The 23,615-nt window shown below is 37.4% G+C and overlaps 1 protein-coding gene across 2 annotated transcripts; it reads right to left on the bottom strand.

Annotated features, from left to right (window-relative positions):
- Positions 1-3,699: 3,699 nt before the first annotated feature.
- Positions 3,700-22,551, bottom strand: LOC133868000 (uncharacterized). 2 transcript variants are annotated; one of them, XM_062304789.1, is made up of 12 exons: positions 22,003-22,547; positions 18,605-18,752; positions 17,414-17,481; positions 16,765-16,835; positions 16,392-16,658; positions 6,838-7,001; positions 6,694-6,749; positions 6,498-6,550; positions 4,875-5,043; positions 4,674-4,771; positions 4,482-4,591; positions 3,700-4,113 (listed from the first exon to the last, which is right to left on the bottom strand). In XM_062304789.1, exons 1-11 carry the CDS (start codon positions 22,193-22,195, stop codon positions 4,487-4,489), a joined length of 1,392 nt encoding a protein of 463 aa, XP_062160773.1. In that variant the 5' UTR covers positions 22,196-22,547; the 3' UTR covers positions 3,700-4,113; positions 4,482-4,486. The 2 variants fall into 2 exon arrangements, 1 of the variants encoding a protein (XP_062160773.1); XR_009900265.1 differs by lacking the exon at positions 3,700-4,113 and having other exon boundaries at positions 4,551-4,591; positions 4,875-4,982; positions 22,003-22,551.
- Positions 22,552-23,615: the final 1,064 nt, after the last annotated feature.

The following is a 23,615-nucleotide window of genomic DNA, read 5'->3' as shown; positions in this document are numbered from 1 at the left end:
CATGGTGTGAGGGGAAAGAGCGGTGATGTGAATGTCCCACGCGCGTCCATTTCGGGTGAAATCAGATATGAGCTCTGCAGGTTTTCTAATTGGGCAGTGATGTTCACGGGACTTTACGCGCGAGTGACGTTAGATGGGACGCCCAATGATGGAGGTGGGTCAGCACTGGTGGTGGAATGAATTGGAGCTCAAAGTAGAACAAAGGCTGCCAAATTTATGGGCTTTTTCTTTTTAGGCCTAGAAAGTAGATAGAGTCATAGAAATTAGAAACAAGAGAGAAAGGAAAATCCAAAGACCAATGAAAGCTCCCTGGCCCCGGTGGTGATTACTTTAAGGATTATAATAAAAGAGGGCAATAATTTCTTTTAAGGTTTCTAAAGAGTCGCACTCATCTCATTCGAGCAGAACATGCTTGGAATAACAATCCGAAAAATAAAGATTTTAAAAGTTAAAAAAGAGTGTTGGAAAAATTATTATTCCCAAAGTTTAAATAAGCCCATGATCAAACTTTGTGCCTAGTGAGTTTAACCGACCCGAGAGGTTCGGTCGGTCATCAGGGTCTTGGAAGTTTGTTACAAAATCTTAAGAACATTCACGATTACCAGATTCAGGAATGTACTCCAGCTCGAAAATGTTTGTGCTCAAGAATACAAGAGCATGCAGAGTGTCCATATCCAGTTAGTCCCAGGAACTGATTTCTCGAGATCACTATGAGGCGATATGAGCAGAACAGGAACTGATTTCTCGAGATCACTATGAGGCGATATGGGCAGAATATCTTAGAATCTTTCTCCCGAAACTCCCTGAGAAAAATTCGGACTACTTAATCATCCTGAGGAAATCGTGGATTCCGAAAGACCCGGGATACACAGAGCACTCTCTCCCCGAGAGAATCGTGGATCCCTCTCTCCTTGAGCAGATCGTGGATCCCGAAAAATACTCCAACCACATCTATATACTTATAAATAGACTGCTACCCCAAGTATCAAACCATTCTAAATTATCTAATTTTTTATATACTCGCAATACTCACTGAAATTGTCTATTAATGACTCAGGCATCGAAGTGAGACCTCGTCGGTACACCCGACAAGTCTTTGTTATTTTGCAGATCTCGAGAGAAGTGAATCACAAGTTGACACGACACCAAACCAGAAATTGTAACAACAAAGAGTTTTTTTTTTTTTTTTTTTTTTAAGCCAAAAAAACTATATATATATATACATAGAAGATTTTTTCAAAATGGGTTTGGACTCTTTTAGAGTAAAAAAATAAAAGAAGTATTTTTAGAGTATTTTACTAAACAGTTCATCTTTTTGTTTTATAAAGCTTTTTAGGTACTAAAAGTATTTTTTAAACTGTCAAACGCAATTTCAAACATACTTTTAACCTAATCTATTTTAATTAGCTTCTTGTTTTGGCCACTTAAAGGAAAAGAGAAAAAAAAAAAAAAAAAAAAAATCAAAACATGATATATTAATTGGTGTAAAATGTATATGATAAATAAACATGAAATGTAGCATTATTCTAATTTTTTAATATTCATGTCACGTAATACTAAATTACAAAGTTAACATGTGTCGACCTCTCTCCCCAAGAGTTGAACACTCGGTCATGCCACATCATCATGACACGTCATCAAATTTTTTGAAAAAAAGGACAGCAAATTAGTCCAAAACGGTGAGTTTTGATTGACTCATTTGGGGTCCTATTGCAAGATAACTTTTTTAAATGGTCTCACTAGATCTTAGTGACAATTATCTTTTGAGAGAGATTCCGGAGCTGATAATTCAATAGTAAATCTTGGAGATATTCTCCATCTTTTCTCCAGCAACTTTACCGAAAAGATTCTGGGTCCTTTAACTTCTTTAACCAGCAAGACATCATCTCCAAAGACCTTGAAGATAGAACGAAATGCTCCAAACACTTTTTTTTTTTTTTTTTTTGACCTAATGTGTCACAATCCTATAAGATCTATCATTTTAGAAAGTGTATTAAAATCTCATAGGATTGTGACACATCAGGTTGGAACCAAATTCTAGAAAAAAGTGTTGTGATGTCTAGCATTTCTCTTCACTGAGTCACTATACTCGACCTTTCAACCAATTTTCTCATCAGAAAAATACCCAAAAGCTTACGCAACTCAAGTCGACTTATTAAGCTCATCCTCTTCACTAAGTCTCTCGAAGGTGAAATTCCCAAGAGTTTGAGTTCTTGCAAAAGCTTACGGCGATTACATATCCAAAACAACCATCTCCCCTGTGAATTATCATAAGAATTCACAAAATTGCCGCTCATATACTTGGATATCTGAGGCAACGAGTAATGCTTGTAACACTTTTTTATCTGATTTCATTTGTATAAAAAAAAAGTTTTGGGACCACAGCAATAAATAGAGAAAATTCATTTTTAAATATTTTGACTAGTAAAATTTTCCAAGGCTACTTAAAGAATGCTCTTGGAGCTATTTGATAAAAAGTTATACTTCTAAACTACTAGAGCATTTCTCTTGAACAAATGGTAGTAAGTTTATTTTCTGGTTGGATATAGTTAAGTTTCAGTGAACACATGTATGTGGTACTATGACCTACACAAATTTCCTACAAATTAGTTTGTAAAAAATTCATACAAATGAGACTCCAAAAGTGACATGTGTTCTTTAAGCTATTAAAAAAGCAAGTGAAAAGCACTTACAATTAAAAAAAAAACGGTGCTTCTCACATGCAAATGACATTACTATTAACAGTTGATTTGTAAAAAATTTTTTACAAACTAATTTGTAAGAAATTTATGTGGGATTCTTAAGTTGTTTGTTAAACACATATTATAATGTAAATCGAAATCCAATCCTTTTCGATATAATATCATAATTAGAATTAAAATCCACTCCGAAATAAATGACATGCAGATTCCCAAATTTTTATATCAGCTTATCCGATCATTACGTTATTATCTTTGGACAATCTTTTTTCTTTTTTTTTTTTTACTTTTTTTTTTTTAGTTAAAAGGGTATGAAGTGGAGACCAAACGTTGGTACTCCCAATTTGGATATGATTATAGTGACACCCTACTCGTTGGACACCCGTTAAGAAGGGTTTAGACGGTGTACAAAACAAGGGATTCACAGGTGCTCCCTCGACTGGAGCCATAGCCTAATTTCAACCCTAGATAATGGACATGAGTCTCGTCCCCTTAGCATCGTCACCTATGGAAAGTCAAAAGCATGACCTGCCATCAAGCAAATCTCAAGGGAGTAACATAATAATATTGATATATGATCTTATTGAGATATGATCTTTTGCCACTCTAAGATACAACTCTTAACTACCTTACCACATAGGTAAGGTGGTCCCCTGACTAGCTTTAAGAATTTTTTTTTTTTCCTACAAAAATAAAAAATAAAAAGTAAAAGTTGCCACGTAGACAAATGTAATCAATAGTTGTGTCTTAGGGTAGCAATGTATCATATTTCAATAATATTTTAGGCATAAAATCAACCTAGTCCCATCGCAACATATTAAAATTGCCCAAAAAAGGACAGATGAAAGAGTAATGCAACAACACTTACTAGCATTTTACAACTTTGCCTTTATGTGCTGATGTGGCACTGTCACATTGGCCACCAAAAACAATGAGTAATATTATTTAACAAACTGATATATGATTGACATACAACAATTGACATACGACTAGAATGACGTGGTGGTGAAAATCAACCATCAATTAATTTTTTTTTTTTTCAGCTCTGATCCAATGGCTGATTTTTACTGTTACATTATCAAGTTGTATAACAGTCCTATAACAGTCTACTAAATAGTATTACTAAAAAAAAAAAAAAAAATTACAGATCCCCTCCCCCTTGGCTCGAATATCTTCTGCCAATTGGGAAAATAAAATCATCAATATTATTGACCAACATTTATCCTACATCAACATGAACGGGGGGAAAAGAAAAACATGTCAAGCTTGAAAAAACAAATGGGAAACCAGTATTTACTCTGAACGACAGTCTTGATTATCTTCATTCATTAAGTCGTTTTCTTTAGAATGGTATAACGACAACCATCTTTGCTAATAGCATGAAGCGTGCCCCATTCCAGGACGCAGGAAAATCCTTGAACCATGAGCAATGAATCAATATGGTTCAACAATGAAACTGTAGTAATACTAACAAGTAATAACTCTACCCAAAACCCAAAAGAAAACAAAAGAATAAACCTAATAATCAATTGTTTTCACCATATAATATCGTACATTGGCACGCCACATGGGAAGCCTATATTGAACATGCAGTGTATATGAACTTGTTCAATGACCAATGGAAATAAAATACTTTTGTTATACATTGAATCATGTGACAAGTTTCAGCTATGGTGTACTAGGCTGACTAAAAAAGAAGCAACAATTAACGAAGCGAAAAAGAACAAGATAGAGATGGGGGAGAGGGGAAGGGGGGGCGGGGGGTTGTGGTTTTACACTTACATATTCTACAGGCTGGCAGAAATGAACGAGGAAGATTCTTGTTGTTTTAAGCTGTCTGCAACATGAGCAACCACTCCAGCACCAGCATTGTGCAGCCACTCATTTTTCACCTAAATTCAGGCAATAATCAAATTAAAGACTGAAACCAAAGGAGCAAACATCTCCAAATGAAAAGTTGGGTAGAGTCAGTACATGAATGTTGTTATGGGCGAAGAAGGGCCAGAATGCCGAATGAAAGCTGACATCAACCTTTTTCCATCCTAATTGCTGTAATCCACGTATCATTTCCTCTGTTAACAAACCAAAACTATCATTATTAGTTGCCATGTCACACAGTAAGAATCTCATTAAAGAACTATCACATCATCAGTTTCTGTGGCAAATTGATATTACCTTCCATGATTTCATGATATTCCACTGTATTTTCGGTGTTGGGTGTATTTTGTGCAGCTTCCTTCGCTTTGGCTGCTTCCGGACGAAAATGGGGACCGTCGGAGGCAACTGGGGGACAATACTCAACATCAACAACATGCTTGTAACCATCCAAAGATCGGCGAGGGGGCTTCCAATTAAATGGGAAATGTCAGGATGATGCATAAACATAAGGGCAGACTCTTGATTTAGAGTTTATATTTCAACAATTTCCATAACAAAAAAAAAAAATTCAGTAACTGCTTTTTCTAACAAAAAAAGAACATTTCTAAATTGCTGGTTTCCAACAAATAGTAGATATTATAATATCTCGAGATTTAATCACATATTTTAAGATACTATAAAAGACCAAGATTTATAAGATCATAAGAATATTACAGCATTTGGAAGAGATGCCCAAAAGATAACTAAGATCTTGCATATCTCTGTACCAGAAATCTTGAAAGGCAACTCACAACAACCAAACAAGACTCAAGACATCTTTTATGTGAGAACCATGAATTAGAAAAAATCTAGCAACCCCAGTATTTGCCCATAATCACTTTATAAAATCTCTAAGAACACAACCCAGTCCGACCTGCAGTTTCAAATTCCTATTGATATCTAAACAAATCGTCTGAGAGAAATTTTACTTAAGGATACGAGCCTTATGCTATGAAATTTGTACGCCATCATATGCATATTTCTTGCATGCACATTTGAGATACTTAAATGTTCCTTATTTCAAACGCATGGCCTGCTCTTATTTAAGTTAGCCCACTTTCTACATCCCCAAAATGGGCAAGCACTGCACCGCTGTTGCCCAAAATATGTTTCTGTTCTGCATTTTTAGGGGTGCAATTCAGTTCGAGGGACTACAAGCTGAAATTCTTAAGCTGAACCAAGGTTGCGGAAACTCTATTCACGTACGACAAGCTAGCTTATATATTTCCGAAGCAAGAAATCCCTACTATAAAGCCACTACGACAAAAACTGACGGGCTGGGTTGCTGAAGTGAAAATTCTAATATGATATGGTCTCTGTTTGACTTGCCTCATTCTCCTTACCATCAACTTCTATAATTATCAAGCTGGTGATTCATATTCATGGCTTACCATAAAGCTAGTTCTTGATTTATTGCAATGTGTTTTCATATGCAGAAATCCTATTGGAATCAGCCAAATCGTGATTGAAATTCAGGTGTTCCTCTAATAGCAAACTGGTGGTCAATTCCCTAAGGAATAAAATAGTTAAGGAAAAACAAGAAAAAAGAAGATGACCATAATGAGTCATCCTCAAGCGAATTGTATATAAAGCTCTAGAAAAATAAGCAAAAAAGAAATGTTGAATTGAAAAGCAAAAGAGCACAAAAACTCATGTTATACGCCTACCATTGCACCAACCAATTAATTTTATCCTAACTTAAAAAAAAAAAGAAAAAAAAAAAAAGAAACAAAAGAAGAAGAAGAAGAAGATAACAGTATCTTTTAATCAATCTCTCTATCTCGGTCCTTAATAGGACGCTCACATCCTGAATAATAGATAACTCAGCACTTAAAACCATCAGCACATGATGTAGTCCATGAAGAGAAATTACAAACTCACCTTAGAGAGTTCTGCCTCCCTCCTTATGGAGGATGTGCGCCAGCCAACCATATCTAAGTGATGTTAAGGATACGGATATAAAAAATAAAATAAAATAAAATAAAATAAAAAAGAACAAATAATAAGAGAGTTAACACAGCCAGCTCGTTGAGATAAAAAAAAAAAAAAAAAAAAAAGGAATAATATGAGTGGATACGATCATAAGATACATTTGCATAAAGAATGCGGCATCGAAAACCACCTAGGGCTGATCTGCAAAGCAAAACAGATTAGAACCATTGGACTACAGTAGCAGAGAAGAAAATGTCTTTAGTAACTACAACATCCTTCCTTAACTTACATAAATTTTCCATCTTCACAATCAGATGCCATTCTCAAAAGAAGAGGTGGTCTTTCGGGTTTACCATCGGTAAGGAACAGCTGACTACCAGTTCGGCCAACAATTATAGGAGCTAATGGTGGAGCCAACTTCTCTAAGATGGGAAGCCCAAAGAGGAATGGTAGCTGAAGAACAACCATAAAAGATTAGAATTGAAAGAAACAAGGGAAACTGAATAAAGTAATAGCATATTTATAATTTCTATGAAATTCATGAAGCATCAACATAAGTAAGGGATAACTGGATACACAGGATTATTGAGCACTTATATTTAGAAAGAAAATTTTTTGCTTTTTCTCACTAATGAATCCAGCAGACTACCGGTTGAAAAGGATTATTAATTGTTGATGCACTAATAATAACTATTTAATAGTCTATAATTATTGTTGTTTTTGTTGTCATTATTTACAATTTTTAGGTGAAACTCACAGCAACACATTCCCTCATCCACTTCCTAATCATTCTATTCTTATCATTTTTTTTATGACTAATTACTAATCATTAGATTACTGTATCTTAATTCTTTAATGGTTTGTAATTATTATATTTTTATCTTCTTTTTTTTTTCATTTCTTTATAATAAAATTAACAGTGTTATAAGTGTTATTCAGTATACTAGTTGCCAAAGCCCTATAGGTCAAATGGAACTCCTTCCCCGATAAAAGTGGAATAGAGGGTGAGCTTGGCGGTTCAAGACCTAAGGTGCGTGCATAAATTACTCATAACAGAAAATATACAACTTTACAATCAAAATTAATAAATGAAAAAGTGTCAAGCAACCAACCGAGTAAACAACTTGAACATTTGGCCCTTTCTCTTTTCTTGTTTCTTTTCTTAATTTTTTTTGAAGTATACTTTTTGACATTATTAGTGTTATTATTATTTTGATAAATACTTTTTGGCATTATTATATGAGAATGTGTAATAAAACCAATGGAACTCTTGAATGTCAGAGAAATACATCTTAGATTCATAATTATAAATACAAGGAGGTGAAGGAGCATGCTGCTCCTTTTTGAACTCTTAACTCCTGCTCCTTGGAAATTCATTCCCAAGAGCAACTAGTGACTGCTGGACCTCCTCCTGCCCTGGTGTCTGAGACACCGGTTTCCAGCATCGTGAGTGTTGTCGGCCCGTGAGGGCACGCTCTGATGATATCCTTAAGGATTTGGATTTTGTGGCTTTTGTAGTTTGTTGGATTACCGATGGGTTCTTTGGGTTATTTCTATGTTGAGCAAAAGCATTTGAAATTCTGTTTGAGATAGGGAACGGCGGCATTAGTTTTGCCGAGAGTAGAGGTGTTTACCGAGCGGTGCTATTGGGCAAGCAGAGTGTGGGAAGGTTGCTAAAGGCGGTGGAAGAGTTGATTAGAGGAAACAATCTTCGGGATTTCTATAGGACTTTTAGAGTGGGTAGCATAGTGCATGTTGCATAGAGGCGTGTGAATAGCCATGGTAGGTTCCTGGAGGTGTTGGAGTACGGTGCAGGAGGGTGGCGAAGCTTCATCATCATTTCGGAGGGCCAAGAAAGGAGCGGGTGGAGGAGCTGTATTGTTCAGATGAGGAAGGTGGTTCATTATTTTGAGAAGAAGGATTCTACCGGAAGTAGATATGGTAAAAAGTACAATGACTCTCTGTTGATGCCAAGGTCAGAGGATAAAGGACGACGGTCATTTGTGGAGGTTATGTTAGGTAAGGGACATTCTCAAGAAACAGTGTCGTCGAGCAGGGGTACTGTGGATATTTCGGGGACACAAAAGGTAAGCGTAACGGAAGTTTGTGACATGGAGGAGGAGCAACGGTTACCCAGATTTTTTGGTGTGCAAGTTGGCAAAGACAACTTGATCTTTTCATCATTGGACGTGGAGGATCTCCTAATTTTTCAGTCTATAAAAGAATTGTTGCTTTCCTTTAAAAGGGAAGTGGAGAGGTATCTAGAGAGATTGGAAGTGAGCCAAACATATGGGCTCAGGATTGTTAACTCGATGGGTAAGCCCACTGCAGGCGATAAGGCAATTGTAACGGGGAATGAAGTAGTGAACAAGGAATGGGGCCGATTGATTCTAGGGCTAATGTGGCGGCTAGGCTAAATAAGCCCAAAGGGTTGGATGGGAAGCAGCCTATGGGAGATGGGGAAAATAAGTTGGTCTCTAGTAAGGCTAAGGTGAAGGAAAGAGCTAAAGCCCAGACACTTTTGAATACACGAGACGGGTTTGACCTAATATGCGGGGCAGTGTATCAGTGGCAGTCCCAACTGATTATCAAGGTGAAACAGAGAATGAAGTGGAAGTGATGGGTTTGAGCAAGACTAGTAACAGAGACGCTTCTCCGGCAGTACCTCAACAAGAAGCTGCGAGTATTGTAGCTGTAGAGGAAGTTGATGTTGGGGTACCGACAATAGTTCAGACATCAATGGAAGAAGTTTTTTTTTTTGATAGGTAAGAGATCAATTTTATATAAAAAGCGTAAGGCGCCCCTTAGTACACTGGTAGTATACAGGAAAAACACTCCATGGAAGAAGTTGCCGGAGCATTTGGTCTTTCGCAGACAAGACCAAAGGATTTATTGATGTCAGCAGGGAGGGAGTTGATGCCGGAGTTCCAGCAAGCTTGGCAATTGTTCAGATGATAATGGAAGAAGAAGCCAGAATCTTGGGTTTTACATAGACAAGAACGGAGGAATATTTGATGCCAGTGGGGGAGTTCTACGGCAAGAGAGTGGGTTGTTACAAGGGAGTTCATCGAGTATTGCATTTGATAGTGGTTCAAGAGGTATCAACGAAGGGAAAGGTTTGGGGTGAATGGGTCCTGGAAGTGGGGATGCATTTGGAGAGTTCTTCAGTTTAAAGGGTCAACTCTCACTTGGGCAATCAATATTTGCAACAGATGGTAGATAGTGGACAAAAAAGTAAAGGAGGAATATTGGGTGAGGTTGATAATGGTTCGTTCTCTTGTGGGGATGTGACTCATCCATTTTGGCTGCGGTGACTTGTCCAAATGAGGAGGTGCTGACTAGTCCAGATGAGGAGTACGGGAAGTGAGTTGCTGAATATTCATCCACTTGCTGTAGTTAAGGAACAAGGAGCCCCTTATTCATTGCTTCAGACCAGGTGGTTGAGAGGGTAAAATTTTTTTGTCATGTAGTGGGGCTATCATGTAAAGGTTTTGAGGATCAATTGTTGATGTTGGTCATTGCAATTGAAGCTAGTCGACATCAAAATGGTGTGGGTAGTGTTCCAGATTTGAGTGTGAAATCATCTAATAGAGGAAATCGTGAATTAAACAGATTGGTGTGTTCATTAAATTATGATATTAAGGGAGGTCACTCAAATAGAGTGAAAGCGAAGGGGAGGGGTGTTTAATTGTTCATTATGAAACCTAAGACTGTATCTTGGAATGTGAGAGGCCTGAATGAAAAGGAGAAAAGCTTGATGATTAGAGGTCTTCTTAGAGATTGGAAGGCAGATATCGTTTGTTTACAAGATACAAAAATGGAGTATATTTATAGGGAGGTGATTCGCAGTTTATGGGGTTCTCAACATGTGGGCTAGTCATATTTGGGTTCGAGAGAGGCATCAGGAAGTATTTTGTTAACATGGGATAGACAAGTGGTGGAGAAGATTGAGGTGCGTGGGAAATTTTGTGGTAGCGTGTTCTTTTAGAATTGTTATTGAGAGTTTGAATGGGTGTTTGGAGGTGTTTATGGCCCTAATGATTATGTGTAAAGAAAATGTCTTTGGAATGAGTTGGTTGGCCATATGAGTTGGCTGGAGGTGTCTAATGTATTGGGGGTGATTATAATGTAGTCCAATAACCTTGTGAAAGATCAGGTGATCCCAGTCAATCACAAGCGATGTTGGATTTTTTGAAATTCATTTTTGTTCAGAGCCTCATGGACATTCCACTGGTAGGGGGAATTTTACTTGGTCTAATAATCGTGATTCTCAGGCATGGTCAAGAATTGATAGGTTCCTTCTATCTCTGGATTGGGAAGAACATTTTTCAAATGTATCTCAGAGATGTCTTCTTAGAACTCTGCCGAATCACTTTCCTTTGATGTTGGATTGTGGTGTGGTGAGCAAGGGTATTAGGTATTTTAAGTTTGAGAATATGCGGCTGAAGTCAAAGGGTTTTGTGTTGTAGGTGAAAACATGGTGGGTGTCCTATAATTATCAGGGTTCTCCTAGGTATGTGTCGGCACAAAAATTGAAAAGCATTGAAATCGGATTTGACGATATGGAATGAGGAGGTTTTTTGTAATGTAGGGAAGCGGAAGAAGGAGATGGTGAATGGTATTCGTGAGTTAGATATGATTGCAGCAAAAAAAAGGACCTTTAACTAAGGATTAAAGGTTGAGAAAGGAAGATATTTCTAAAGAATTGGAGATGATTATCCCTCTTAACGAAGTGAGCTGGAGACAGAAGTCAAAGACTCTTTGGTTGAGAGAGAGAGATTTAAAAAAAAAAATTACTTTCTTTCATCGAATGGCAAATTCGCATAGAAAAAATAACTCGATGGAGTCTTTAGTTGTTAATGAGACTGTCTTTTGACTCTACAAATTGTGCATTTCTACAAACAATTGTATTCCAAATAGGATAATTAGCGACCAAAATTGGACGGCCTTTCATTCCTTTTCATTGATGCGGAGGAGAGAAACTAGTTGGAAAGAGACTTTGAGGAGAGTAAAGTATTAGAGGTGGTGAGAGAATTCAATGGTGATAATGCCCCAAGACCTGGCGGATTTTCTATGGCTTTTTTCCAGAAGTGTTGGGAGCTATTGAAAGAGGACATCATCGAAGTTTTCAAGGAGTTTCATAACTGAGGGAAGTTTGAGAAGAGCTTTAATGCTACTTTTGTGTCCTTCATTCCTAAGAAAGCCAGGGCGGAGGAGATTCTGAATTTCTAACTTATTAGTTTAGTGGGTGATGGGAAAGGAATTCTGTAAAGTGGGATGATGGGCTACTTTCTGACTCTTTGCAAGCTGTGAAGATGTCAGTTGGTTTTGTTGATAAGGGGGTCTCAGGTCAAGTGCCGCCAGCGGAGAAGGCGGTAAAAAATCCTGCAATAAAGAAGGCAACGACGTCAGTGAGTCAGGGCCTTTTTAGGAAGGGGTTTCTTAATCTTCCCCCGATTTCAGTCCCAACGGTGGTGCCTCAGGTGGTCAACAATGGGGAGATTGTAGTACGGGAGGAGGATGAAGATGATTATTCGGAAGTTTTGCCTTTAGATTATTGGGCGTTGGATGGAGATTTTGGGGAGGGGGCTTTGGCTGTTCGGGACGCCATGGAAGAGGAATTCCAGGTTTTTGCGCGCCAGAAGTCTAAAGGAAAAAGGGAACTTCTTAATTTGCAGAGTTCCATCAACTATGGTGACGCGAACTATCCCTCTAGTCGTAGGAAAGCCGGTCGGAGGATTTGTCAGGGATCGAACATGGGCTCGGACTTGTCATATTTGGGCTCGGATTCTGCCGTGGGTCCAAAACTTTCCATTGAGATGGGCTCGCCGGAAGGGAGGATTCTTCCTTCCTCCTCCCTGGATGTTCCCACCTTCAAGCATTTAATTCAGGAAAAAAGTAAAGGGAAGAAGCCTTTATCTCATTTGGAGTTGTCTATGGCTTGCTCTTTGTATTTCGGGGAAAAGGGGGATAGATCTATGGATTTCCTCTCTGCCCTTGATGAGGAACATAGGCGATGGGATATGATTGAAGATTGTGAGCTTTAGGGGCTTAGGGGCTTAGGGTTGGGTGGTTTTGTGGGCTGTTCCTTGTCGGGTCGGTTGTGAGGCTGTTGCTTCTTGTATACTCCGTGTGTACTAGGGGCGCCTTACGCTGTTTTTAATAAATTTGCAATTACTTATCAAAAAAAAAGTTTAGTGGGTGATGTGTATAAAATTATTTCTAAGGTCCTGGCGAAGAGTTTGAAATCGGTATTAGGAAAGATTGTTTCAAGTACACAGAATGCGTTTATAGATGTAGAAATTTTTTGGATTCATCTTGGTGGCTACTGAATGTCTGGATAGTCAAATTTGATCATGTTAATTGGAGTGTTGTGTTAATTGGATTTGGAGAAGGCTTATGATCATGTTAATTGGGAGTTTCTGTTATATTTGTTAAAAAGATGTAGCTTTGGAGAGAGATGGCAAGATTGAACAGCGCATTGCATGTCTACGGTGGAAAATAAGGGTTCTCACTATGTTTTCTTTAGCCGCTGGTGTGGATTAAGACAGGGGGATTTATTGTCTCCATTATTGTTTGTAACTGTTATGGAGACACTGAGTAGGATGATGTCTATTACAGTGGACTGGGGGCTCTTATCAAGATTTTTGGTGGGATCGAGTAATAATGAAGAGATTATAGTGCCGCATTTATTGTTTGCAGACGATACTTTGATCTTTTGTGAGGCTAATTGTGAACAATTTCGTCATCTACAGTGTCTTTTCTTATGTTTCAAAGTGGGGTCGGGGCTGAAGATTAATTTGTCCAAATCAGAGATAGTTCCTGTAGGCGATGTGGGTGATGTAGAGGGCTTGGCTAGTATTCTTGGGTGGAGTGGCGTCTTTGCCAATGAAATATTTGGGTCTTTCTTTGGGAATTTCTTACAAAGCTTCTACTATTAGTTTGGAGGTTTTCTCAGGAGCGTGATGCTTTGTGGAGATCAGTGATTGAGGTGAAGTATGGGAGTGTGAGGAGAGGTTGGTGTTCATTACCGGTGACGGGGCCTTATGGTGTCAGTGCTTGGAAGTTTATTCTAAGGGGTGGGATAATGTTGCCAAGTATTTGCATTTTGAGGTGGGTGATGGGTCACATATTCGCTTTTGGCATGATATATGGTGTGGAGATAGGCCTCTCAAGCTCTATTATCCAGCTTTGTACACTATTGCGCGTTCTCCTGATGCTTGGGTGGTGGATAACTTGTCGGTGGTAGGAGGCATGGCTCATTGGAAACGTTCTCTTTACACGCTATGCTTAGGATTGGAAGGTGGAGATGGTGATGTCCTTCTATGAACATTTATACTCTATTCGGGTTCGGCATGGAGAGGTTGATAGGGTGGTGTGGAATTTTTCTAAGAGGAGGAATTTTGAAGTAAAGACTTTCTATAAAACTTTTGTTTGTCACAAGGCGGCTTCTTTTCCTTGGAAGGGTATATGACGTGTTAAAGCTCCAAAGCAGGTGGCATTCTTTATTTGGACTGTGGCTTTAGGAAATATTTTAACTCATGACAATTTACGTAGGCGTGGTATTGTGGTGGTAGAGTGGTGTGTTATGTATAAGAAGCATATGGAATTCGTTGATCACCTTCTTTTTCATTGTGACGTGGCTCAGGTTGTTTGGAGTTCTTTTTATAGCTTGTTCGGGGTGGAGTGGGTTATGCCTAGTAGTGTCCTTGATTTATTGAGTGGGTGGGGTACTTTGTTGGGTCGTGGTACTGTTAACCGTATTTGGAAGCAGGTTCCTTTATGTGTTTTGTGGGGCTTGTGGCGTGAGAGAAATTCTAAGCTTTTTGAGGATGTGGAGGTACTGATTGGGGCTCTTTGTAGAAATGTGCTTCATATGTTATATCTTTGAGTGTTGGAGCATAGCCTGGGTAGTATGTCGTTTGCTGATTTTTTACTTTCTTGTTCGTTTATTTCCTCTGATTAGGGGCACTTATGTATACTTCCTGTGTACTAGGATTGCGCCTCTCTGCGCTTTTTAATGAATTTTTTACTTATAAAAAAAAAGCTTCTACTATTAGGAATGGCATTATTAAGAAAATGGAACATCATTTGGTGGGCTAGAAGAGGCTTTCTCTATGTAAGGGAGGCAGGTTGACTTTGATGAAAAGCACTATTTCTAATCTGCTGACATATTATTTGTCTCTCTTCCCTATTCCGGTAAGCATGAACTTCAAATGGATTTTCTATGGGGTGGACTTAGAGATGAGTTTAAGTTTCATTTAGTGAAGTGGTTAAAAATTTGTACTCGGATAAAATCAGGAGGATTGGGGGTAAAATAATTTGATTTTGTTTAACCAAGCTCTTCTGAGAAAGTGGTTGTAACAGTATGCTATGGAAAGGGAGGCTTTACGGAGATCGATGGTGAAAACAAGCATGATAGTTTGGGGGGAGGTTGGTGTTCTAAGGAGGTTGCAGGGCCCTTTGGAGTGGGAGTGTGGATTTATAAAGAGGGGGTGAGAAGTTTTATCTAAATTTGTTAGGTATGAGGTGGAAGATGGATCCAAGGTGAGGTTTTGGCATGACTTATGGTGTGGGGAACATCCTTTGAAGATTTCTTATCCAAACTTATTTAGTATTACACGTTGTAAGGATGCGTGGGTGGCAAATCATATGCAATTCCTAAATTGAAATCTTCATTGAAATATGTCTTTTACCATACCAGTGCATGATTGGGAGGTAGAAGTGGCCTCTTCTTTCATTGAGTTGTTATATTCTCACAAAGTAACATAAGGAGGTGAAGATAGAATTTGTTGGATCCCTTCCAAAATAAAAAAGTTGGAAGTGAAGTCTTACTATCATGTATTATCCATTCCTGTAAGTTCTCATTTTCCTTAGAAGAAAATTTAGAAAGTTAATGCTCCTTCGAGAGTTGCGTTCTTTATGTGGATGGCAGTCTTAGGCAAAATCTGCACTTTGGATAACTGGAGGAAGAGGAATGTTATTGTGGTGACTTGATGTTGTATGTGCAAGAAAAATTGAGAATCTATTGATTGATGACCTCCTCCTTCATTGTGCAAATGTAAGAGAATTATGGAGTTCACTTTTCTATTTGTTTGGTATTGTTTGGGTTTTGCCTAGAAGGGTGAGAGAGATGTTGGTGAGTTGGAGACGACAAATGGGAATCATAATACTCTGGAACTTTGGAGGTTGGCTCCTTTGTGTTTAATGTGGTATATTTGGAGAGAGAAGAATGCGAAGAGCTTTGAAGATCGAGAGACTTCAATGTAAGAGCTAAAAAATGTGTTGTCCCAATCCCTCTACGCATGGATAGCAGCGTTCAATAGTTTTCCCTTTACAATTTTTCAGAGTTTTTGGTTCCTCTTTCTCTCCATATTATGGGGTTTCTTTTATATACTTCTAGTATATTAGGATTGCGCCCTCTGCACTTTTAATGAAATTGAATTACTAATAAATAAAAATAAAAATTAGATTCGTAATTGAAACAATTTATCTTACTTTAAGTTTATACTCCTATACTTTTCCTTTTTTTTTTTTTTTAGGATAAGTATACTCCAATACCTTTCTAGAATTAACTAAACAGCTATAGACCTAAATTAAAAGAGTTCCAAATGTTTTGACAAATTGGAAAACAGTATCAAAATGCAACTTTATCTCCCCATGCACACAAACGCATACAAAACCCTCTACTGCAATAAGAGGAGTGCATACATGTAGCAGAAATGCAAAGTTTGAACACAACAACCAAAAAAAGGGAGTAGGACAGATTGGCATCAATATAGGATGATTAACTGCAAAACTGTGATAAACCAGACACAATGAGCTACACCCTTGAGGACAAACCTGCTTTCTCCCTCTCACCCCAAGATGTGGAGTTGCCAAGGTAATAAAATTGATTGGCTCCAATCCAGCAATCATACCTCGTCTTGAAGAGCATGCTGTTTGTGAATTTTCCACTATAGAACTGGCTGAATCATCAGGTTCCCCACTACTTAATCCATGTGGTGTATAAAGAACAGAAACAGCATATCTTGCAAACAAGCCACCAAGAGAATGGGCCAAAAATGAGATCTTTTTCAGGCTCTGTGTCTTTTGCACAACTTGCATGACCTGTTTAGAACAAAATTAAGGCATTTCCGAACAAGGTCACAGGTTACCTTAAATACAAATGGAGCTGAAAATTCTAAACATGCTTTTGCATAGTTTGAAGACTCACTTCGTCTGCTAATCGCTTTCCAGCACCCTCAATTCCATAAAACGTTTTAGTATAGGTGTTGGATGAACTTGCTGCACGCATGAAAAAACAACATTAACACAAGGCTTTTGAAAGGAAAATCATATGCACAAAAATTATACTACTATCATTCTTAGCATCCTAGTGTAACTTTTCATGTCACAATACAAATCATGTTTGTACCATTGTTCATAAAGAACAAAGTTCAAGAATAAAACTTTTGTTTTTGCCATCTTTTTTCTGTTCTTTTTTTCTAGACCACCTCTGACCTGGTCTTTTCTGTCATCTCTTCCAATTAAAACCCTCAAAAATCACCTATTACTTCCTAATAGTGGTGTGATTATTACTTATAAAAAAAAAAAAAAAAAGTGGGGTGATTATCATTTCTCTTTTATGGTGTCAAATGTATCTCAATCAGTTGCACCCTATTTTATCACATATTAAGGATAGTCCAAGTTTGGTTAAATTGTTCTCAATTTATATTATCCTATCATATATCTGATCTGGAGGAAAAAAAACTAAAATGTTGAAAATTAGGAAGTCCAACCCTTATCTTAATTAATTCTCTAAAAATGGAGGAACTGCCCCCAAAGAATTTTTTTTGTAAAAAAAGAAAAAAGAATTAACATACCATAAATCAAGAAGTTTCTCCCAAGACGCTTTTTTAACTCTGCTTCTACATATATCCAGTCGCTTGGGCTGCACTACCCAAAAAATCTGTCAACTCAATATACAGTTAGAGATTAAAGCCCGAAAGAAACGCAACTGTGAGATGTTGCCAGGAACACATAACTATGAAAGAACTGCCCTGAAACTCATCCAGATATGAACTAACCGTGAGAATCATTTATTAATCAAAACTGTTTTAGTAAGAAAATTGCTGAAGTAGTGGCTCATATGAACATCCAACAGTGTACAAAAGAAGAAAAAAGTATGGAAAAAATTGAATAACCATATCAAGTTTCAAGGAAACACTATCCATTTTAGGACCTTCCTCTTACTGATTACATATAAATCTACATTCATAGAAGTTGCTTTCAGTTAATAGCTAATCAACTATCAAGTTCTACCAAACAGTAGTAACAATGTACCAACAAATCTTATGCATATTCTCAAAATGAAGCAGAACACATTTTTTGATAAGAACACATGTAACAAGAATAATAGCAATAACCCATTTTTTTAGTTGAATATGGAAAAGGCAGCAAAAGCAATTGGAGCACCAGCCAGTACAAAAGCTTCCAAAGTAGGAAATACATTTAATAGAATCATGATGACATCCAACTACACCACTAGTTCTACGATCATACTTTATTGTAGGTATTAATCAGATACGATAGGCATTCTGTCAAAAATATGCTACTCAGGAAAATACTTGATAGACCCACTTTCTTAGAACCCCACTCCCTCCCCTCCTCTGTCTTTCTGCTCATACTTCACTCCAAATGCTAACCCTAAAACTTTGCAAGTATAAACCAGAGCCCAGTACCTGCTTAATTAATGAAAAGGGACTTCAGATTCTTGAATAGATTTAAGCTTTATACTCAAAGTAGCAATTTTTTTTTTTTTAAAAAAAAAAAAAAAAAAAAAAAAAAAAAGAAGGAAAATGATAAAAGAGCAATTTAGAGCAGAAGATAATTGATCATAATCTAGAATGAAGTCTAAATAAATTGGATATCTTTCCCCAACTGAACAACAACTATACTGCATATGAATAGCATGTGTCACCCATCCACTACTTTTTCTGTCCTTTAGCTCTCACTTCCTCAATTTCTATTCCCTGTGTATACTATTTTGAGCATAGTCTTTGATCAACATATACCTCGCCAAGATGCCATGAACTAGGACAAGAAGATGATCAGGTTCATTTTTTGAATTTGAAATACCCCTGGGTGATGCGGCGTTGCCCTGGGTGGTGATACCCATAGCTTGAGCTTTACGGCCTTGATGTCTCCAACTATTATTTGTGCCTGCACAAGTCCATCTAGCATCTTCAATGAAAATGAAAATTGGAACATACTCATTCAAGGTATGACAATATAATACATCAAAGGCATGCACATATAAATAAGAGAGGAATGCTAGACATCCAAATACTTTTTTCCAAAATTTGGTTCCTACTTGATGTGTCACAATCCTATGAAATCTATTATTTTGGGAAATGTGCAACAATCTCATAAGATTGTGACACATCAGGTTAAAACCAAATTCTGGAAAAAAGTGTTGGGATGTCAAGCCTTTCTCTAAATAAGATGATGCACGTAATTTTAGATTTTTTAGCATACAAGAGTTTACTCATGTAATTCATCTTTTCGTACATCAAGATTGGGAAGAGCATCCATTGGTTTACAAAAGGAATATAATCCCAAAATTTTGATCAAATTCTCCTCTTGCACCAAATAATATGATACGTTTAGAATTTTAGGGCTTACGTGGCAGCACACGTGGCAGTACCGAATCCCCAAGACAACAGTGAATAAGGAGTAGAATCTCCATATTTTTTTTCCCTACATGTTTTAACTAATAAGGAATGTATTTCCACTAGTTAATTTTCCTACATGATGTAATGAAAGCTAGACCTAATTGTTATATCTTATGATCTAGCCGTCTTCTATAGAAGTGTAACCCTAATGAATAAAATATCATGTTGAATTATAATCACACCTAGAACCTTTGTTGGTATCTTGGAGGTCACAACTCCCTCGAAGTAGTCATTGGAGATCACGGCTCAAAGTAGCCCATATCCCTTTTCCTTTGTTCTTTTATTATTTGATTGCATCAAGTGGTATCAGAGCTAGGGTTTCTCTTTTTTTCTTTTTTCTTTTGATAAGTAAGAGTTAGGGTTCCTCTTGTTAACAAGCAATTGTTAATCATAGAGGCCCGGTTGATTGTTTTCTACAATAATCTTCAATTCACGCCATCACCATGTCTTTCTAATTTTTCTTGAATGAAGAGCAATAAGCAAGGCTAGAAAAGATGCAGTCAGAATTCCTCGCGTGGAAAGATTAATCTTGCAAACGGATGGAGGAGCACATGAGAAGAATTAAAAGTTCTTCTCCACCACGCACCTCTCCAGCAAGCCAATCCTTGCCCATAACACCTACCTCACCGGCTGCCCCCGTCACAAAAAAGAAAGAAAAAGAAGAAGAAGAAAAAGTTTCCAATTTTTGGGTTGAAGATGATGGGAAAAGAAGATCACGTGATCCCAACAACTACAAGAAAGAGACACGAACCAGAAACAAGAAAGCCGAGGTATTTGTTTCGTGCTCAAGTGGTGAAAAATATTCTACAACACTATACCCAGGGAGCCTAGAGATGCCTAAAGAAACTGCACTTTCAAGGATTGGATCTTGGGACTGGAATCTGACTGGATACAACTCTACATATCATGCTCTATTCCCAAAGGCTTGGACTGTATATGAGGGTGAACCTGATCCAGAGCTTAGAATAGTTTGTTATCAAATTTCGCCTGTCATCCCCCATAATTATGAGGAGAGCAGTTTCCCCGTCTCAGCTTTTACTTTTACACTTTACAATTCTGGAAAGACTGCTGCAAATGTCACCTTGATTTTTACAGGGGCAAATTCTATTGGAGGGCTTTCTGAATTTGTTGGCCAGCACTCTAATTCTAGAATAATGATGAAGGATGGTGTGCGTGGTGTACTTCTACATCACAAGACAGCAAATGGACAACCCCCTGTGACCTTTGCAATTGTAGCCGAGGAGACAGTGGCATTCACGTCTTTGAGTGCCCTTGCTTTTTGATATCGGGTAACTCTCAGGGTATCTCAACAAAAGAGATGTTGCAGAAAATAAAGGAGTATGGATCATTTGACCCGACAGAGGCTACATGGGAAGATCAAGACATGGTCCAAGTTCAATTTCCAGAGTTCTTCCTTGGGGACAAGAAAGATGTTAGGGGAGAGGGATGATACGTTCAAAATTTTAGGGCTTACGTGGCAATACTGAATCCCCAAGACAGCAATGAATAAGGAGTAGAATCTCCATATTTTATTTCCCTACATGTTTTAGCTAATAATGAATGTATTTCCACTACTTTATTTCCTTCCTAGTTAATTTTTCTGCATGATATAATGACAACTAGACCTAATGGTTATGTCTTATGACCTAGTTATCTTCTATATAAGTGTAACCCTAATGAATAAATACCATGCTGAATTATAATCAAACCTAGAACCTTTGTTGGTATCTTGGAGGTCACGGCTCCCTCGAAGTAGCCATTGGAGATTACAACTTTCTCGAAGTAACCCGTATCCCTTTTCCTTTGTTCTTTTATTATTTGATTGCATCATAATAGTACTAACTCTGTTCTAAAGTTTTGAGATGTAGATTTTTTTTCCCCTTACGAAACACTTTTCCAAGTGCTCAATGTTTTGACTGATGGAAGCCGTCAAACTAATTTTGTGTCCCTTGGACACAGGCTATGAAATTTTAGATGCTTTCAGAAATATCTTTCTTTTTTTCTTCTCCTTCCTATTTGTTTTTTCAATTTTTTTTTCCCTTTTTGTCTTTCTTTTTTGTTGAAAATAAGAAGAGAATAGACAAGTTTCAAGGCAATAATTGACTATGGCAAACGGGTCCAATTAAGTCCAAAGCACTTGTCGGCTATAAGGGCAACAGTAAGAGAATGGCAAAGTTCCAAGGCAATAATTGTTTATGGAAAAAGGATTCAATTAAGTCCATGTCCAAGGCACTTGTCAGCTTAACTTTGAAATCTGGAAGGTCATATGCTGCCATTCAAGGACTCTATATAGATGCAAAGTGGTCCTAATAAAACCATTAAAATGGGCAAAAGACTCGCAGATTTCATTAACCAGCAATCAAACATTACGGCAGAGAAAGTGTAGATTAATTCACTTACGAAGGGAATTTAAATACAACTTAATCACTGAATTAAGCTATTGCAAACCATATTATAATTCAATGACACAGATATCATCGTCCGAAAATCTCAAAAATATTTTTCGCCTTGCTCGTCTAAAATCGACTAATTTTCCAAAACAATACTCCTTCTGATGCTGTCAATCTCTATATGTAAACGCTCACATACACACGAACAGAACCATTTCAAAATCATCTTTCATATCCAATGATTCTAGCAATACAAATTTCAATTTCTGACTCAAAGCGCTCTCCAAAATAGAAACTAATCTCAAATACAAATACAGACAAAGAATTTAACCAGAGAGAACAAATTACCAGAAGAAAAGCTCAATCCCTGACCATGATTCAAGGACGAAGACGAACAACACGAAGAAGACGACGAACACGACGTCGTAGAGGATGGCGGATAGGAGGACGAGGCTAGAGGTCCACGCGTCCCGTTCCTTCGATTACCACAAAACCTCGGCGAATAACCGCAGCGCGCGTGGATCAAGGACGCTGAAGCCATATGCCAGCTATATATAGAACATATATAGATGGCACAGAGCCTCAATGGGGAAGAGAGAGAGAAAGAGAGCCAATCCTATTTTCTCGGTTGAATCAAAGAGAAGTCAGCATCGACGCCACAATGTTTGTTATCGTTCTGACAGCGTATACTCAAGGCCCATGCCACTGCTTAGAGAGCGAGCTTCTTGTGAGGTCAGAGGCGTGATTTTTGGTAATGTTGGTCCCTAGTTTCCTTCACGCAACAGATTCAGACAAACTTCATGGAAGACACTTGTGTGATGACGACGGAGAGCAGAGAGAAATATCTGGACCTGGGACTAGAGGACAAAATCGGACAGAGGCGCCGTTTGACGGACCAGAGATGTTTTTTTGTACGCCAACGTATACAATAATATAATACAACTCTATGGATGGTTCACTCTATAGATCCTATCTCATATGAATAGACCATATATATATATATATATATGATTAAATATATCAACTTCAAATTCTATTTGATAACCCCCTCTCTTCTTCTTTTCTTATTTTTACTTTTCAAAAAAAATATATATATATATCAATCTCAAAATATAATAGCGGTGTTTGGTAAGGATTGGGCTTGGATGCGGAAGTTTACACATGCTGTGTACTCTAAAACACCACCGTTTTGATTACCCACGTACACCAACATATGTCTGCCACGTTAGAATGTTGCTTTTTACATTCTTAAATTTAGGAATCATTACAAGGATCAAATGAAGTCATTTTACAGAAGCACGTTTTGTTTTTGTTTTTTGCTTTTTTATAGATAGAAAAGCACTTTTTTTTCTTTTTTCTTTTTAGCTTTTCACTGCTATTTATCATAAAACCATTTTCACTAAAATATTAAAAAATAATGTTAGCTAAATGCTGTAAAAAAATAAAAAATAAAATAAAGTTAAACATGTATTTTCTACATATCTCTATATAATCAAATTTCAAATAACTATTAATTTAAAAATGAGATGGATAAGAGGTTTGTAACAGATGTATTAATATCATTTTTTTAAAAAAAAATTACTTGATTTGCAATTAACTCTATGTGATGTCAAAGTGAATTACAAGGTCATTAAAGTAGGCCAAAAGAACAATTTACTCTATAAAGTCAAATTTCGTCAATTGAATTAATAGATTCCGATAGTTCGACATATCAGAGCCAGTAAAATTATGATACGTGTCCTATTTAAGTCAATATCACACTAACAAAACTTGTTAATTTAGTTGATGAAATTTGATTGTAAGAAGTAAATTGTTCTTTTATCTAGGGCTGGCAATTTTGACACGATCCAACAACTCGACACGAAATTAGCAAATTTAAGTTTACCTTAAACGGGTTTGGGTCATAAATGAATCAACCCGTTTATTTCAGTCTGACAGGTCGTGTCATGGGTTATCTGTGG

Source organism: Alnus glutinosa, chromosome 5 (assembly GCF_958979055.1).
Source record: "Alnus glutinosa chromosome 5, dhAlnGlut1.1, whole genome shotgun sequence".
Lineage (NCBI taxonomy): Eukaryota > Viridiplantae > Streptophyta > Magnoliopsida > Fagales > Betulaceae > Alnus > Alnus glutinosa.
Note: the sequence above shows the minus strand (reverse complement) of the source record. Positions and strands in the feature narration are given on the sequence as shown.